The following is a 19,211-nucleotide window of genomic DNA, read 5'->3' on the forward strand; positions in this document are numbered from 1 at the left end:
GATTTGCATCTTGGCAGGTTTCTGGACAGGGGACACTTTAGAAGCCCATAGACCACATCAGTGTTTATACTTGGCCCTGGCAGAGTTTGTATAAAATAATTCTCCGTGGCTTTGAGAAAAATCTGCTTTTTATTTTATTACCCAAAATAGCCACAGGAGTTTTTCACATTCAGCTGGAAGTGTCTAAAATGAATTCCAAATATCATGTGTGTAGTAAGAGCAGCCACTGTCTAGCCTTCAGAGCTCCACAGGCATGATCTTAAAATATTTACTGCTGCTCTGATGTCTCTGGTTACCTCATGCTGTCGTGATAATGCCTTTAAAGCCTTAAAATGATTTTTTATAGGCTTATTATAGCTGGTTAATTTTATGATTTAAAAACTTATGTGAGCTCTCTTGAAAGCAGTGTGACCTCCATTCTGTCCCGGTTTTTCATTTTCTCTACAACATTTCTCAAAGCCTTGCTTTGTTCACATACCAAAATGTCATTTGGCTTGTAAATGGGTCTCCTTATGGAAAGTGATTTGAGTACTCCAGAATTACCCCAGGGACGAGGCCCTTTGTGTGGTTAAAGCATATATATAAAAATCTGTTTGTAATTCCCCTCCTCCCCACCAGTGTATATTTTAATAATTGTTCTTGTGTTTCTCCCTGGGATGCTGATTATTTCATAAGCATGCATTTTGCTATCAGACCAAGAAATTAATTTGGTGGGAATTTAATTTAAATGGTCTTAAATGTAGAGAGAAAAGCATATATAATTTTATTTTCATAAAGATTCTTCTTTTTAACAGCGTTTCTATTCCTAAGTTTTTTTAACCTGACAAAGAAATACCTCCCCTGCCAAGTTGGGTGTTGAAAATGGAAACAGTATAAAAACTTACCTTGTTTTCTCTCAGGACTGTAAGGCTTTGTCCCATTTGGTCTTGAATGTACGTGATTGTCTACCTTTACTGATTCCAGGCAATGACAAGAGTGAAACTGGACTTCTTGGATCAGTTAGCAAAATTTTGGGAGCTCCAAGGATCAAATTTAAAAATCCCTGTGGTTGAGAGAAAAATACTGGATCTCTATGGTCTGAGCAAGGTAAGGATTTGTAGGCCTTAGGCAGACAGGGAATTCAGTTTTCATTCGAGCTCAAGAGGCCAAGCAACAGGAAGTGCTTGTGCTGCAGTGCTAATCTCATGAATCTGGAGATTAAATAAGTGGGAAAAATACAGTGAAAAAACATTTCTGATTTAAATGTTTATGGGCAAACATGTCACAGTGTAATTAAATCGGTTACCTTTGGTTGGATTCTGTACAGCAGGTATTTATTACCTTGTATAGCTTGAATGTCCTGATGTCAGCTGGGCACTTGATTTTCAGTTCTCCATTTTTACGTGTGGTGGAGCTGCAGGAGTTTGAGGTGTTCTTTGGACAGGCAGCAGTATGCTTGTGTGCAGTTCAGCTCTGATCAACAGTTCTGTAATGAGGTGTTGCAATTTCTGCTTCCTCTCTTCCAACAGGTTTTTATAAACACCTATCTTTGAAAATTTATAATGTTGGCTTCAGGAATACTTACTTTAATTTCCAAAACAAACCTGGCTTAAGGCTGACTAGAAATGAATATTTCTATAATTATGTTTGGTGAACACACCAATCTTCTTTCAAAGTTTATGCACAAATCTCTGTTGGAATTTGGCTTTGCACTGGGAAAATAGATGCACCATTATAAACTTAGCTGCCAATAAATTTAAATAGGTAGATTTATTCTTGAAGGGAAAAGACTGAAGTTCTGGTAGTTCTAGTGCTTCTAGGTTAGAGTATCAGTTTCCATTCCCCATCAAGATTTATTTGTCTTAATAAGTAAAGATGTAAAGACCTGAGTATATTTTAGTTTTAAAGAAAGTCAAGTATTTTGGAGAGTCTGGAAGGGCTGATAAAATTCAGAGAAAAGCTGATAAAATGGTTTTCAGTTTGTTTTGTTTTGGGTTTTTTTGTGTCTGTGGTGGCTTATTGGGATATGCAGGATATCAGGGGGGTACTGGAAAATGTCTGGGTCACTGTAATGAGCTGGAACATTTCAGTTGGCTGTAGATTTGCAGCTCTGAGTTGATCTGGTTCATTGCTGCCTGCTTTAGCTGTTGTTCACACATAGATAATTTTAGAAAACAAGTTTTCCTGGAAACTTTAAAGATAAGTTGAAATTTAGAAATGGTTTCACTTTAAAAGGGTTTTCTAGAACTTTTCTGTAAATATGAGGAAAAATGATCATCAATGGTATTATTGTTCTATTTAAGTGTAACTCTTTGTGATTATAGGAGAAACCAGAATTAACTAATTTACTTGTCATTGTCACAGACTTCTCAGTTTACCTCAGCCTCACAAGCAAACCATGAATTTCACTCCAGTAGCAAAATGGTTTTGCCTTGAGGTTTCTAGCAGTGTGTGAAACATTAGGTTTGAAATTTAGTCCTCGTGTGTAAAGAAAAGCAATGCAAAACTACACTGCTGTAAAAATGATATTAGTCTTACAATGATATAAACAGAGTTATTGTCCATTTGTGTTTTAAGTTGCTTGGCAGTGAGACTGGAAAAGGAATGGAGGCAGTGGAAATGTGGCCTCTGTGTTGGAGGAAGCAACTCATATGCAGTTGGGATCATTGCTTGCAGGCAAATGGTCTTGTTTTTAATTCTATATACATATTGATGTTAGCAGTGATAGTTCTGTATTTGAATTACTGCTCTCAAACCAGCTGAAGTCACGTGTAATAACTGGACTGAGCTGGAAGGTAAATTCACATTTCCCTCTTTTTATAGGAGTCTCTCTTCCCATCAGGGTTTTGTGAGAGTTCTGAGCTCCAACACTTCCTGCTGCCTGGGCTCTGTTAGAATGGGCTTTGTTGCTGGCCAGACTTGTGTTTTACAGCAGAGTACAAGTCTGGTGAGAGTTAACTTTTCAGTTTGTTCCTATGGTGGGTTTTGTGTTCTTTCCAGCACATCATAAACCCTGACTGTTGGACTCCTCCTGTCCAGGACAGTATGTAATTTACATTTGCTAGTAAATTAAAAATCACATTAAATGTGTGAAGCCATAAGAATAAGCAAGTGTTTTGTTATTACAGGACTAGTTCTTCAGGAAATGAAAGCTAATTTTAGGATTCTGTCACTTCTCACAGAGCCTTTTAACATTTGGTTGGTTTAATTGATTCTTGCTTTACACGAGCTGCTGAGAGCAGCTCTAAACCCTTAACTTACTCTTTATGCATTTCAGATTGTTGCCAACAAAGGAGGCTTTGAAGTAGTGACCAAAGAGAAGAAATGGTCTAAAGTGGCGAGTCGGCTTGGCTACCTGCCAGGAAAAGGCACGGGCTCCTTGCTCAAGTCTCACTACGAGCGGATCCTGTATCCCTACGAGCTCTTCCAGTCTGGGGTCAGCCTCATGGTGAGCCACTCACCCTTCTCACTGTGGAGAGGGGCTCAAAAGGCACACTGAGGGCTGGCTGATGTCAAACTGGGCCCTGGGCTCAGTGCTGCTGGAAGCTCCAGCTGTGCCAACAAAGCTAGAACCACCCAAAGTAGTTATCTGTGACAGAGCAGTGCTGGCAGTTGGGACCTTGTGCAGTTATTCTCTGGTATTTCTTTATAGGACTGAAGACAGCCCTGTTGGGAAGGAAAACAAGGCAAAAGATGATATGCTTAATATGAAATGTTTATTTTTCTCTTGATAGCCTGGTAGCTGAGATTCAGTTTTCTTATTTGAAGGGTGAATGGATTAACTGGCCTCTTTTCCAAATGGTGTGTGTAATGCTGTGTGACTGCACTCATCCTGTTTCTTAGCAAACAGAATGGTTCACTGTGGAATGATTAGCACTGCCTGCCCAACACAATGTCCTGTGCTCTGCTCCTCTAGGGCATCCAAAAGCCTAACTTGGATCTGAAGGAAAAAGTGGAGGCTGAGGACCTCAGCTCAGATGGCCAGGCTTCCCCAAAGCAGGCTTCGAGGATGAACGTTATGCTGAAGAGAACCAGGCGTGTCAAATCCCAGGTATTCCTGTTCATCAGCACTTACAGACAGAGAACACTTACTTCTCCCACCAGTGTCCCTTTGGCTGTGGGAGCCTGCTCAGAAACACCACGGGAAACAGTCTTTATTTAACTAAAATCCAGAGAAGTTTGTCACTCTGAGACCTGGTTTGATACAGCAGATGCACTGTTTGTGTCAAAACCTCTAAAAGTTGCTTTTTCTTTACTGACAAGCAGCCTAAGTACCTTGATAATGACTGTATCTATGAGAACAGACAGAAAGCTGTTTGTGAGTTGATGTTAAAGCTTCTGCTTTAAGTGCAGAGTTCCAGAACTTTTAAAAACCTTTTTAAAATACGCCTCTTAATGACATAAATACAAATACACGTAGGTAATGGTTAATTGTGGAATTGCATGTGGGACTGACTGTCTCAAGCTGGGCAGGCAGTTCTGAAGAACTGAAACAGATGTATGAGGAGATGATCAGTGATGGCTGCAGCTGTATAGGAGTTCTACAGTTTGTCTGCTGAAAAGCAGTTTCCTTCCTTCTGAATTACTGCTGTTGCAGGAATTTCTGGTATTCTAGTAGGTGATACTAAATGCTGGGAGGTACCCCAGAGAAAATCTGAATTCAGACTGAATCAGCACCATTTAAAATGCTGTCTTATTAGAAATAATTGTGGGGTATTGCCCTGATGGCTCTGTTGCACTGTTTAAATCAGGCCTTCCCCTTTTGACAGAGATACTCCTTGCAGGCAGCATCCTGAGGCTTTTCACATGAAGTCTGCTGGCTCCCTGCTGGCTCATCAGCAGAGCGTGGGTGAAAGCTGGATTTATATGCAACCAACTTCCTACTTGCTTCATGCCATTCTAGACTCAGCTCCAGCACCACAAAGTTTTTTCCAAATGCTCTTTAACTGTTTTGGTTTTTTTTTCATAATACACCTTTCTTGTCACCAGGGTATTTGAGTATCCTTTATACATTTTCACCTTCCTCTCTGATGATTTAGACTGAATTGTCCTTTTGAGTGTGTCTTCTCAGGCTGCTAAAGCTGACTTGCAGTTATTTATCACAGCCATGTAGCAGTGCATCACTCAAACAGTCCCAGGCTTGTTGATCTTCCAGATCTCTCAAACAAGGTATTGGTAGGGAGCTGTCCAGAAAATCTGAGAGTGCTGCATGAACTTCAGCAGTCACTTGCTATGTGAAATTCTTCTTTGGATTTGAATGGATCTTGTGGCAAAATGCCAGTATGTCCTTCTTCTTGCACGTGTTTTATTGAGGTCCTGTGGGATCTTTTTTCCTGCTGATTTCAGTAGAGAGTGATGGTACTTGTCATTTCTCCATGTGGGAAAGATGATTCTTTGGTGATCCTGGCACTGTAAAGCTGTTTTTCATTGTTTGAAGGGCCTGCAATTCAGAAATAAGAGATAGTTTTCTTAGGATCACCTGCTATATATATATATATATATATATGTACATATATATATATTTATGTATGTGTATATATATATATATATATTTATATTTAAGTGCCTTTTATTAGGCTTGTAGCCAAGTTATCTTTAAGCATTGCAATTATTAAAATGGCTGAAGTGATTTCTTGAATACAAGAAAAACTCCTGCTATTGCACAGACAGGAGAAGTAGGTTTGGGCTGTGTTGGAAGCTGTGTACAACTATCTTAAGTCATCCCTGGAGCAGCATTTAGAGGCAGATTTTTCCTCAGCAGCCAGAAATGATATAGCAGTGTAAATAAATATCTGAGAACATGGAGACATTGTTCCAGATTTTAGTGCACCTTTTTATTTTAGGCAAGACTGTTCATTGTCTAAAAGCATAGCTGGAATTGGACCAGAGGTTGTCTAAACAATCTTAGAGAGCAGGTAATATGTAAGTAATGTAAAAAGCTGCAAAAAAATGTTATTCTGCTCTAGCTGAAACATCTGAGTGATTTGTGTGATTATTATGCCAGGTACACAAGGCCTACTTAGTGAGCATGGATAATTCCACAGACCTCTGCAGCTCTGGAGATCTTTTCCAAGTGCTAGAAATTGTTTCCAAAGATCCTCTGCATCTTCTTGCAGATAACTTACCTTAGAATGGGCAACAAATTAGAAAGTATAAATATAGTAATCAGAAATTACTGAAATAGAGGAACATCCTTAGCAGTAGAAAGGGGTGAGAGATTTTGAAAAAGCAAATATCAGGATTTTTGGAATAGGTGAAAAATGAAAGAAGATGGGCAATGGGTGTTCCCCTCTGTGAAGAGTGGCTTTAGAATCTTTGGATACTGTAATCAAATGTCAGTTGAAAACATTGTCTCTGCATAGGAAGGGAAGAATTAGATGGTGAGAGATTCTGTTCAGAAAATAAACTTCATGCTTTATTCTCTCTTTTCTCCAAAGAAAGGTGTCACAAATAAAAGCTGCAGGAAGGCACTGAGTTCCTAAAGGCTTGTAAAGAAAATTACAATATAAAGTAAATTAATTCAGTTTAGGAAAAGAGAATATCCTTAAGGAAAGCTTAAATTTAGGAGAATACTTTCTTTGAAAAGGGTAGTGTATCTTCATAAATGATCTGTTAGGGTGTATTTTAGCTGACAAGGGATTTGTCTAATGAGGTTATGTCATGGTGATTTCTGATAAAGAATTGCAGTACTGGAACAAAAAGTGCTGTCTTCTCAAGGGTATTAACTTAATGTCCAGAGAATTTCCTTGAAAACAATTCTAAGCAGTATATCTGCTTTCAGGTATCTCTGATTGCAGAATAACAATAAAATAAGCTTCAGGTTTTTTTCACTTGAAAGATTTCTTTCCATGGGAACAACTGTGAAACAAAATAGTGAAACAGAAGAGCTGTGGGAGATGCTGACAAATGCCCCAAATGTGTACATTTTTTGATTATTGCTTGTAACCATTGTAGCACTGGGGGTGGAGGAGTGGGCTTGCAGATGTGTCAGAATTGATGAGGGGTGGGACAGGTGGATCATGAGTGCATCAGTCCAGCTGATCGTGTTGTTAGCCTTGGCCCATAGGCAGGAAAAGCCCTTGGGCTGTACTTTGAGTAGAGAAGGTAAAAGACACAGTCTGTATCCTTCAGGACAAAGGGGAGATAAGAGTAGAATCATAGCTTCATCAGGTTTGTTTCACTTGTGTAGAGGAGGTAGAAGTGAGCTGGAGTTTTGTGTTGTTAGCAGTGAGAAAATGGCAAGGAACACACGACTGCTGCTTCCATGCACTCCCTGGTCTGAGTTTGGCTCTTCCTAGAGTCTTAAAGGACACAGCAGAAAAAATGCTCAGTGGGGCTTCTGAATACTTCTGGTATTTACACCTTTAAGTATCAATATCCTGTCAGTGTTTACACAGGAATCTGATTTTTTAAAACATTCATCTTCCAATATGCAGACTGTTCTTTTTCAAAACTCTGTAGCTCCACCTGTGCATGAATGGATTTCATTTGCTAAGGTTTAGTGGTATCCAGGTAAATCTGAGCAGTGGAGTTATGAAAATATATTCAGGTAATGTGTTCTTAGACTAGTTTTAAGTTTTAAGCTCTAAAACTTTGTTGCTGCATGTTAATGATTTACTTTTAGTAAATGTGATAAAATTATTTTTTATATCTCATTGAGAAAACTGTCTTTGGTCACAATACTAGGAGAAACTGAGGAGATTGAAGTGATGTCTGTGCTGGAATATGTGGGTTGATTCTGTCAGGTTCTATTAGCTGAGAGAATGGTTGAGCTGTTAATGAATTTCAAATGGAAAATGAGGGACTCTGGGTGTGTTTCCTTATGGCTTTTTAGCCAAAAAGTGAGGAATTGGTGAGGAAAAATTTGCACAGTTGCACAGTGGGCTTACAAAGTTGGTCACATATAAAGTGAAAATAATTTAATAGCAGCATATAAATGTTGAAAATTAGAGTATCAGCAGTAATTAGGTTGGAAAATGCCTGTTAGCACAATGCATACCCAGTTCAGTGGGAACAGGGACTGTAAATATCATTAAAAATTCCTTAGAGTAATAATGCATAGGAAACTATATCTTCAAATGTTTTCTGGAAGCAAGAAAAACAACTGATTTAGGCAGAAAAATCATCTTTTTTTTTAATGTTCGTTGCAAATGTATTAGAACTTATGTTAAACACTATTTTGGAATAAATTTTTGGGTTTTTTCTTTAATAATTTATTAAAAACTTTGAAGGCTTGTCACCCCAAGGGACAGGCATGAGATATCAGGCCATAACTTGGAAAAATAACAGATGAAGTATCATCAGGAAGTTAACTGAAGAATAACTTCTTTAAAATTACATGCCCACCTTCAAAGCTGATAAGTTTGCTGAGATCTTTTAAGATCAGTGAATTTCAGGAGGAGGTTTTTGAACAGTGAGAATTTAGTGGCCTTCTGTACCACATCAGAGAGATTTTTCAAATTCTAAGGAGGCAGTATAAAGAAAAATGCCAAGGTGATTGTTTTACAGATAAAACCAGAATATTTTCTTCTTTTTTCTTGTTAGATTAGAGGCAGTGATGGGAGAAAATGAGGTAGGTCAGTAATGGGAAACAGGAAGAAGTTCATTTAAGCAGAACACTGCAGGAAAGATCGCTGGCAGGGGCATGGAGCTGTCACCAAATGGGTCTTTTTACTTCTGATTTTGAGCTTGCAACATGAGTAGCTGTGATCTGAGTTGTACTCACAACATTTCTTCACAAATAAGCCCAGAAGCAGCCAAGCTGAAGGAAGTTGGTTGGAACTCATTAGTGTCATGGGGATGTTTCTAGTCAAGGAGAAGATAAGGAAATACTGTTGAAACTGCATTAAAATCCAGGCACTTGACTGAATCGTAGTGATTTTGGAAAAAGTTGCTCTGGCATTCTTCTTATTTTTTGCAAAAAGTCAAACCTAATTCTTTATTTGGTGTGGAGGTGACTTATTGTAGTTGATCTGGAATATTATATGAGAAATAATTTGGAAATTTGGGACAAAAATGATGTCTCATACTCCATTTGCATATGTTCATTGCCTTTAGGAACAGAAAATCATGCATTTTCAGGCCTGCTTCTTTCCATGAGCATGTATTCTGGGAGAGTGGAATAGCAACAAATTGTGAAGAAAGCTGGAGGGGAAATATTGGTGGTTTGTTCTGATGTGGTCTTGTTTTTATTTTTAGGCAGAGGCAGGAGAAATGAGTAGAAACACTGAACTAAAGAAGCTGCAGATCTTTGGAGCTGGACCCAAGATGATGGGACTGTCATTGGGAGCAAAGGATAAAGAGGGTAATTAAATCTTGTGCTCTTTGCTTTCAGTGAGACTGTTAAATCTTCCTGAATGTCCCTAGAGACAGTATTAAGAGGAAGGCAAATCAAAACTGGAAGAAGAAAGCTAAGTATTCTAGGGTTTCATTCAGGAGAGATTTAGAGTGCTTCTTATAACTTGGCAGAGTTTCAGCTCTTTATATATTATATAGTAACAATAACAATTAAGCAGCTGTTCCATGAATTGAGTGACTGAAAGGGAAAGCAGGATTTAGAAGTACTGAAACTGATCCTGCCAGCAAAGTGCACAACTTAGGTGTTTAATTCACTGTTTTTCATGGGACCACTGGGATCACCTATGAGGATAAGCAAAATACATTTTTCCTAATCCCTGTTGATTTGAGTCTGGCCAGGTATAAGATGGCATTTTTTGCTTTCTTTGGACTGTTAAGTAGTTTCTATCTGAAAGGCAGGGTGCCAGGCTGGGTATCTGTGGTGTTTTTACAAGCTAAGTCTTATCTTGATGTGATATTAATAGCATTTAACTTCATTTTACTTCTAGATGAGGTGACGCGAAGGCGCAAGGGACCCAGATCAGAAGCATTTGGAATGCAGATGAGGCAGCGCAAGGGAACTCTTTCTGTCAACTTCGTAAGTGTGATGCCTTTGCTGTGATTGCTCATAGAAAGGACTTGTTTGATTTGCTGAGATTTTTCTTTTTCCCCTAAAAGAACCCCCACTCCTCCAAACAGATGAATGGATGCATGCCACAGGAGATGATACTGTTATGGGAAGAAAGAACAGTATTTTGCAAAACAATCTGTGCTCTAGGCTTTGGTTTTAATCTTTTGGACAGGAATGTGAAGCTTTTTGCTGATCATACTTGCCACGTGCTTGAATGCCTTCAGTAGTTCAGTTGTTGTTTGAGCTCCCCTTTGTAGAACAGCTGTAACACTGCTTCTTTTCCTTAGAAGAGATTCTGAGCTGCTCCACTGCCTCAGGAGTTTGTTTTTAGCAATTCCACATCTTGTGTCATTTCTGTTCTGAATTTGAATAGGAAAATAAAACTTTTAGTTCTCTGATGTTTGTCAGAGACAAATTAATGGAAAAGCAATGTACACTTGTTCTTAATGTCTCTCCTAGAATGTGACTTCATATTTTTGAAGTGTCATAACTTAATGTGTGTGTACAGCCATGAATGAGGATCAGTGCTTTTATTGTCCAGAGAATTAGACCCTTCACTAGAATTCAGCTGTTCCCTTTTTTCTCTTAGCCTGAGAACACTTACAAAAGCTTGTCTTAAATTTCAGCCATGGAAGATTAAGGACTCTAGTAATCACATTTTTATATGGGGGAAAAAAGAGGGACAATTTGGATATTCAAAAACCAGATCCCTGTGCCATTGCAGATGAGTTAGGATCTGTGTGACTTGAATTTTTTCAATTGTGCTACTGCTTCTGAGTATATGGTTTTCCTAGGTCATGTACATTTCATAATTTTAGCTATGTTTTAATTTTAAAATTATTTTTCTAGTCTCTTGGGGTTTTTTATGGAGCACTATAATCTGTTTACTCTTTTTATTCACACAAACACATCAACCTGTATTTATAAGGGAAAAGGAAAATGCTGTAACACAGATCTGTTGTTTTGAAATTGTATTGCTGTAACTCTAATATTTTGAAATTCTGTGACTTAGTATTATTTGTTTACACACTTTTTTTAATATTTGGACAAGGAGAGCAGTCCTAAATGCACTGGTGATGCATTGAGCTCCTGTAACATTGGGCTGAAAAATACTGTGGTGCAGTTTTGTGTGTATTTCTCCATCATTTATTTCTCTTTTTTTAAAGTGCTAGCTACAGAATTGATTTTATTTGGTGAGTTACTAACTGGGAGAACAAACCACACTTTTTTATCTCCTCCTCTCCCCTTGATGCTATATGGTTGTATATCACCATAGTCTTACACTGTTTTATTACATGGCTGGCTGGATTTTTGTGGTTATTGCATGATCACAGATCTGCTTGTTGTGAATATCTGTTTCAGTGCAGTTTTTGTATTTGCCACATCATCTCTTAGGCTGACACAGAGGTTGCATACTTTAATAGGAGTTGAGAGGGAAGAAGGTATTACCAGCTAGTGAGGACCATAGAAAACTTAGGATTGCTATTTTCATGCACTGTGAAGTTTTGGGAAGAGAACATGGAAGTGCCTTCCCTCCCTCCCTGCTGTGTACATGCAACAAAAGCAGCTGCTTTGGTGCTTTGGACAGACATGCTGTTCCATGAGGGGAAAATGATACATCTCTGAGTAGAGCTGCATTATTTTTTAAAATAGTTTCTTAAGAAACCTGAGCAGTCTCCTTAAGAAGTAAATTATTGCACAGCTAGGAGGTTGCATATTTAACTAGGCAGCTGTAACTGGAGATGGGTTTGTCATTAACTATTTAATACACCTAATCAGCTGAAGTGCACATGTTTTTGTGACATGTTGATGAAATTAGCAGGCCCCACTGAATGCAGCCCCACCTCTTCTGGTGTTATTTTGAGCTGTGTGGAGGAAATGCACACAGCCCGAGTCACCAGGGGCTGGTGGGAGTAGTGGCAGAATTTGGAGCAGGTGTCATTCATGAAGTTCATGCTGTTAGTAAAAATTTATACAGAAGGGAATTTTTTAGCAATAGCAAAGCAATACCCAGGTTTTTTTTCCATTTAGATTATTACAGTTCTTCAGTATTATATTAAATGTTTCTGTTAATTGAAGTTCTTTGTACAGTACAGGAAACAAGAGCAAAGAAGATCTGAAATCTCTTTGTATGGTTTTCTCTCTGGCCCCAGTTTCCCAGTCAGTGTTGTTCTTCTTGAGAGACTGTCTTGAGCAACTTCTTTGAGCAATAGCAAAAACTGTTTGCTATTGTATTGTGGTTAATACTTCTCCCTTATCATTTGGAGGTTTTATCCTTTGCTTTGGAAAAAATGAGAAAGAAGTTGGTACCTTTACATGTGGTTTCCTTCACTTCCTCATGAATTTTTAGGTTGAAGTCTGTAGATTTGTGAATTTTGTTATCTTTTTCATTGCAAAGACACCAGTGTACATTTGCAAATGATGATGAGTGTATTTCTGAAATACCTTTCTGAGATTTTCCTTAGCCATGCAGTCTTTGTAGAGATTCAGTTTAAATTGTTTTCTATGATAAGAGGGCTGAAGAGAAGGAGTTCAAAAAACTGTAACTTACTCTTTTGCCTGAGAATAACAGAGATGAGATGCTGCTTGATTTAGACAGCAAAAGATAGTGCAACTGAGCTGCATAGTAATTTTGCAGCACCCAAAGTCCTCCTGCCCCCACAAAGTGCTGCTTTGGGAATGAAACATAAGCCATCATTGTCAATACTTCTCAAAAACCAGAGGAGTCTCTTGGTGCTCATGGACTGGACTTCAGGATATCATCCTTTTTTCCTTAGCTTAAGTAGGGTGGGCTCTGGGTGACAAACTTCTTATAACTGTTTTCTTCTTTTGTTTTTCTCCCCCACAGGTGGATCTCTATGTTTGCTTATTCTGTGGTAGAGGAAACAACGAGGATAAACTGCTGCTGTGTGATGGGTGTGATGACAGCTATCACACTTTCTGCTTGATTCCTCCTCTTCCTGATGTACCCAAGGGTGACTGGAGGTGTCCAAAGTGTGTTGCTGAGGTACAGTTCAAGAGCTGCTGGAGCTCTGTGTGTGTACCTGGAAAGATCAGAAGAGGAGCAGATCAGCAATCCATCCATGAAGAATGCATAGCTTGTTTTGGAATATTGGCAAGATGAGCCTGGAATTTTGGTTGATGAGCTGTAAGGGGAGAGAGGCATTCCTTCTGGAGCTTGGGCATAACCTTTGTTTATTACATGGCCATGTGGCAGCCAGAAATTTGACCTTGGTGTATTAAGAGCTGAAACTCAGTTTGATAACCTGGTAGTGGGAAATTAGGGGTGAGAACTAGGGTTATAATGGATGTTTCCACATAATGACAAAACATTTTGTAAACTGTGAAGTAAATAAAGTATGAAATTTAGGCACAACAGGGAGCTTTGATTATTGGAAAGACATAGCATTGTTCAGAATGGCCTGTAGCAGAAAGTGAAAGAAGTAATTTAAAATTTTGTTGCAGCTATTTTAGATTTGGCTTAGTCTAAAAAAGGAACTGCTCAGGCTCTGAAAGTGAAAGCTAGTTGAATTTCATTACTCAAAAAAGAAGAGCTACCCAGTTCCAAGAGATGATTGATCAACAGACAGCAAACATTGATTGCAAACCAAGCATTGATTGGCTTGTTATTTGTCGTAAGGAGACAGATTGTGCAAGCTCAGAAGGTTGGTAGATGTAGGATTGAGAGGAAGAAGCTTGCTGTTTGCAGTTGTTTCCAAAAGGAGCAGTGGTTAAATGCCCATTCCCCTGTTCCCTTCCCTGGTGTTGGCTCCTGCTGGTTCCTTTATGGTGCTGTTTGGAGCTGCTCTCACCCTTCACTGAGATGGGGCTGTCAGATGGACTCAGGCAAATGCTGCTTGAAGAGAGGTGGAAATTCATAGCTACAGGCGAGGGAAGAGATGGAACTTTCCCTCTGGGCTGCTGCTCAGAGAGTGGATTAACCTACTTCTTTGTTTTCTCTTAAGAAAGAGCAATGAGGAAGTATTAGCAAACTGCAGCAATAGAATATGGAGTTAATTTGGAGACTATAGTAGTAAATAGAGTAGCTGCAAGGGTTTAAGAATGTGAAAACTCAAGGAATTTCATTATTGCTAGTAGCAACAGGGATAGATTGTTACCTAAGAAAAACCTGCAGGCAGGGACAAACCCAGGGAAGATAAGTAAGATTTTAGTAGCAAATGATACTTGAAAAATACTTGAAAAAGTTTGCAAATACATTGAAAATAAGAAGTAGAAGGAGAAAACACATGCCTATAATATGTCCTGTAAACAAGTAACTGCAGTGTTTGAAGTATTCACTAGTACTTTTTGCCTCAGTTTTTACTTTAGATGTTAATTTTGTGCAGATGCTTAATGTAATTTTACAGCAGGGTACTGGAACAGAAGCTGGGAAGAATAGGGTAAGGGCTCTTTATATGTATTTAGGTCAACACTGTTTGACAGTGTTCACAGATGTTGTAGATTCTCTGTCACAGACTCCATTTAAGAACCACTTTGATACGTGTTGGGAATAGTCTAAGGATAATTCCTCTTGAAAAAAAGAGAAACTACTGATTAATTCCTTTTCAGTCCTTTCTTTGACTGAAAAGCTGAGTATCAGATAGTTTTACGTCATCTTTGTGTTCCAATGTGTCTTGTATATATAAACATGGTGTCAATTCCAAAGGAGCTGAGAAGGACACATAAGAAATGAGTGGGGAGAGGAGCTGAAATATCCACCAGTATTTTTTTGTGTTTTCAAGATGAATGGGGATAGAACAGTGAAAGACTTGGAGATTTTCTGTCAGATGGGCCCTGTCTGTTGTTGGCTGTGTTGCCCTGTTCTAATTTCCTTTTTCCTCTTCCCTGTTATATATTTTCACAGTGTCAAATCTGTTGATGATTTGCTGGCTTGATAAGACTGAAACACTCGGGGGGTTTGTTCCTGTGCAGTTGTTCTGCAGGTGCTGGAATCCAGTGTGTCTGCAGAAATGTCCTGTGGCTGCCTGAGCATCTTGTGCACAGTGTGGCTCTGTGGCTGGCAGCTGTAGCTGATGAAATGTAGCTTTGGCCAGGAAAGCAGAAGTGTGCAGCACTGGGGTTACAGTGTTAGATGAACTTCTGTGCTGTTAATTGGGGTCTGTTTCCGCTGTGGTGCCACCGCCCCGCCTGGAGAGGTCTCAAAACTGGGAGCTTATTGTGCTGCCTGGGGACTCACATGGACACTGGGGCTTCTTGCTAAAAATGTAACTGTGTCAGAGTCTGCTGCAGGGAACAATATTTCTATCTTCTGTCTCCTAGGAATGCAACAAACCCCGAGAGGCCTTTGGATTTGAACAAGCTGTCAGGGAATATACTCTCCAGAGCTTTGGTGAAATGGCTGATAACTTCAAGTCTGATTATTTCAACATGCCGGTCCATGTGAGTTTCAGCTTTTGTTGGGATTCCTTGTAAGGGAAAAAGAGAAGAGGTTTCAGCTGATCCTGGATTTTTGCTAAGGCATCTTAGCCTTGTTTAAAGAGGCACCATAAGCTTCAAACATGTAAACAAATTATTTAGCTTGCTGGCATCTGGTCTCATTTCAACTTCATTTCACCCTTTCCCTGCAATGGACAGACAGCTTTATTGCTTGTTAGAGTTTACTGTATTGGGCACACTCTAGTTAAAGTTCTTGCCCTTTTTGATAGACTGAACTCAGTATCTTGCTCTTGTTTGGCATAGGAGCCCTTCTGCCCTTCCTACGCTTTTGTCTTGGTTTAGTTTGTCCAGAGGATAAATCTTTGCTTTCCTTCCTCCTACAGTATTTTCTTGTAGACAAGTCAATAGACTGAATCTGTCTGATAATCACAGTGGTTTTGGTTTTTTGTTTTTTTTATGTTCTGTATCACTGCAGCATTTTTCAAACTAGTGTTTCTGCTTTGGCACAGTTCCACTGTCCTGTGGACTGCATGCAGCACCAAGGTCTTCCTCCTCTCATGGCTCTCTGGTAATTTAGGGACATTCTTGCTAAAGCCTGTACACCTTTCAAGGACTACAATTTATGATAGAAGTTTGGGACACGGAACAAAGCTTATTTTAAGAATAAGCTTCATAAATAAAGACACATGAGTAAGAGTAATGATGAGTTATATGAAGGTCAAGCTCCTGAACACAATTCTATATCTGCATTTCCTCACTGTTTAGAAACCCTGGTCATTATCTTCTGAAATAGTTTGGAATTTGCATGCTGCTTTGTTCCCTTTGCTGCTTGATTTCTGTTGGCTGTCTCCTCTTCCCCCTGTGTTTTGGTGTAGCTGTGGTGATTCCATCTCTTCCACTTATTCCTTCCCCCATGAGGTGTTATCCAATTCCTGAAACATTCCAGCCACTGCACAGGAACACACACCAGACTTTGACTTGGACACACACAAACCATGACTTTGAGGAGATGGAGAGAGTGGCAGCGACCTTGGTGTATGAAAATTCAGGGGGAGTTAATAGAAATTTATTGCTTGAATGATAATTGTTGTTATCTGCCCCTACCATAACATCTCTTCTGCTTTCAGATGGTTCCCACTGAGCTGGTAGAAAAGGAATTCTGGCGATTAGTGAGCAGCATAGAAGAAGATGTTATTGTGGAATATGGGGCCGATATCTCATCCAAGGACTTTGGGAGTGGCTTCCCAGTGAAGGATGGCCGACGAAAGCTGATGCCAGAGGAGGAGGTGAGGAACAGGATATGCAAACTGACCCCATTCTTTGCTCTGCATAAGATTTCACATTAAGAATTTGGGTCAGAAGTCAGCGTGGATTTTTTTCATGAAGAAATTGTTTCAGGCTTTTGCACGTAGTTAACATTCCTTTTGAGCAGGGCATTAATCTGATATTTGAGGTTCTTTGACAGATGTGGTTGCTGATAGCCAAGATCTGTTTCATGATTTAAGTCACACCTGTTTTCTATCACTGAATCTTAGCAGGCAGAGATGTGCAAGTTGTTGCAGTTTGTCCAAGTATGAGGAGGCTCTTTAATAATATTTTTTTTTCTTGTTCTAAACCTTTTCATTATAGAGTTAGCTACAGAAATGTGATTCTGTCCTCCTTAGGAGGTTCTTAATGGGTGAAACAAACTAATTTGGTTTAGCTTGTTTCTTGTGCATACTGTAAGAATGTAGATGTAGATAGATACAGCATTCAATTATAGAACATTCTGTAAAGATGATTTGGGAAGTGTATTACCTATTGTCCCTCAGACCTTACTGTAGCAAAGCAATTTTCTTGCTGCTTGTATGCTTAAATTCAGACATAGTAAAGGTGTGTTTTCCTGATTACACAGCCCCAAATCAATTTATACTGCTCACTGGAAGAGGGAATCCTGCTCACTATTGTCTTGCACCTATTCCTGCACCTTCCTGTGTGTACCTTTGTTGGCTGTGCTGTGATTGTGTAGCTGCTTAGTGAGTCAGCACTGATTGTTTATCTATTTCTATGGAGGTAGTCACTTGAACAATTTCTTAACCAGATCACTTAAGTCTTCTGACTCACTGCAATGTCTTGTAATGTCAGAGCAAAGGAAACAGCACAATCAATGTTTGGCTGAGCTGAGGGCCTGAGCAGTCCTTTCAGCAGCTGTGGGATATATCTAAACTCCAATCAAGCTTCTGTAAAAGTGGAAAGTAAATTAATGCTGAAGTGCAGTAGTGGCCTTTTAAGGCTGTCTGGATTATAATTTTTTTTTACCAAACTGTGTATTTGAAGGTAAAGGTGAGACTGCTTAACAGGTGATGTTGTCCTCTCAAAAATGAGTGTGTAGGAATTTCTTGAGAAAACTTTCTAAAGTAATCTGTAAAGTAGATCAGTGTAAAGTGCAGCATGATAAAACAGGTGTTAAAAAAGCTGAAATAATAACATGAGATTCACTGTGTTGTTCACAATTTAAAGTTGTCCTGTATTACTGAAGACTTGTATCTTTAGTTCTTGTGCTGGTGTTGCTGGTATTTTGTTCCACCAGAAAAGCATGAAACCTGCAGTCTTGTGTTGGGGAAGAAATCAAAACCTGGGTGTATAAGCCTTGATCCAAATAAGATGGGCTGTGTTGAATTCCTAAGACAGGTATTAAAATTGTAGTGAGATTATTTGATGACTATGGTATTTAAGGAATTATTTCCAGTTTTGATGTTTCATTGTTGCAGGAAATATCCCATTATCTGTTATAGAAATGATTGGCTGATGTTTTCATTTGTACTTTCCTTTTCTGGAATTGGTGTCCTTATGTTGTGATTTGCTCAAATTTTCTCCTTTTGGCAGGATTATGCTCTCTCTGGCTGGAACTTGAACAACATGCCCATTCTCGAGCAGTCAGTGCTTGCTCACATCAATGCAGACATCTCTGGCATGAAGGTGCCCTGGCTGTATGTAGGGATGTGCTTCTCCTCCTTTTGCTGGCATATTGAAGACCACTGGAGCTATTCCATCAACTACCTGCATTGGTAAGGGCTGTCCTTTGTGCATCTACCTTCCCCTGCCCTGTTTGCTTGGGGAAGTTTGCAGTTCTACTTCAGAGAGCCTCAGCACTCTGAGGATGTTTGTACATGGAAAGCTGAATGTGCAGAGTGGTCCCTTTCCTTAGCTGTGATTGAAACTCAATACAGATGCTTTTTAAAGCACCCTGGTGGGCTCAAGGCAAAGCATTCAATTAAGGCAAACCCAGGACAGGCATATTAGTGCTTTTCATCAACTGATGAAATGTTCTTGTGTGGCCAGCATTCCAGTGTCACCATAAAATTGTGCTTTACAGGATCCTATCTTTTTTAAGAAACTTTTTTTTGTTTAGAACCGAGTTAAGAATTCCGTTTTTCCATGCTTTATGCTTTAAAGTTGGGATGTCTGTGTGCCAGAACTGGAGTCTGCTGTCTCTTGGCTGCTAGAGGCATCAGAGCTGACTGTTCAGCAGCAGATCCACAAATACAAGGAAATATGCCTTGTAAAGAGAAATTTGGAAGTAATTCTGCCTTTTGGAGCAGCCCTGGGAATGTTGTGGTGTTGAGCTTTTGTGTTTGAACAGGAGACTCATGAGAGGGTAAGCTGGGAGCTTTAGGAAGATTTCTGGACATCTGGGAGAGATGAGCTGATGGCCTTCAAAGCAGGGCTGTGGGTCTTGGAGGAACCGGCGTGTTTGGCAGCTCAGTGTGAGCTTGGGCAGTGCTGGTTTGGTGTCCAGGACTGCTCCTGTCCCCCTGCTGTCCCCCTGCTGTCCCCCTGCTGTCCCCCTGCTGTCCCCCTGCTGTCCCCCTGCTGTCCCTGTCCCTCT

General features: G+C 39.5%; 1 protein-coding gene across 4 annotated transcripts in view; it reads left to right on the top strand.

The window, feature by feature from the left end:
- Nucleotides 1-19,211, top strand: part of KDM5A (lysine demethylase 5A) — a 46,100-nt gene that overhangs the window by 2,168 nt on the left and 24,721 nt on the right. For all 4 annotated transcript variants that reach the window (XM_033514852.1, XM_015628519.3, XM_033514853.1 and 1 more), the window contains exons 3-11: nt 964-1,086; nt 3,257-3,427; nt 3,896-4,030; nt 9,178-9,283; nt 9,825-9,913; nt 12,795-12,953; nt 15,227-15,346; nt 16,471-16,629; nt 18,209-18,390. In XM_033514852.1, the coding sequence (XP_033370743.1) occupies nt 964-1,086; nt 3,257-3,427; nt 3,896-4,030; nt 9,178-9,283; nt 9,825-9,913; nt 12,795-12,953; nt 15,227-15,346; nt 16,471-16,629; nt 18,209-18,390 (1,244 nt within the window). The remainder of the gene's footprint in view (nt 1-963; nt 1,087-3,256; nt 3,428-3,895; nt 4,031-9,177; nt 9,284-9,824; nt 9,914-12,794; nt 12,954-15,226; nt 15,347-16,470; nt 16,630-18,208; nt 18,391-19,211) is intronic.

Source organism: Parus major, chromosome 1A (genome assembly GCF_001522545.3).
Source record: "Parus major isolate Abel chromosome 1A, Parus_major1.1, whole genome shotgun sequence".
In the NCBI taxonomy this organism is placed as follows: domain Eukaryota; kingdom Metazoa; phylum Chordata; class Aves; order Passeriformes; family Paridae; genus Parus; species Parus major.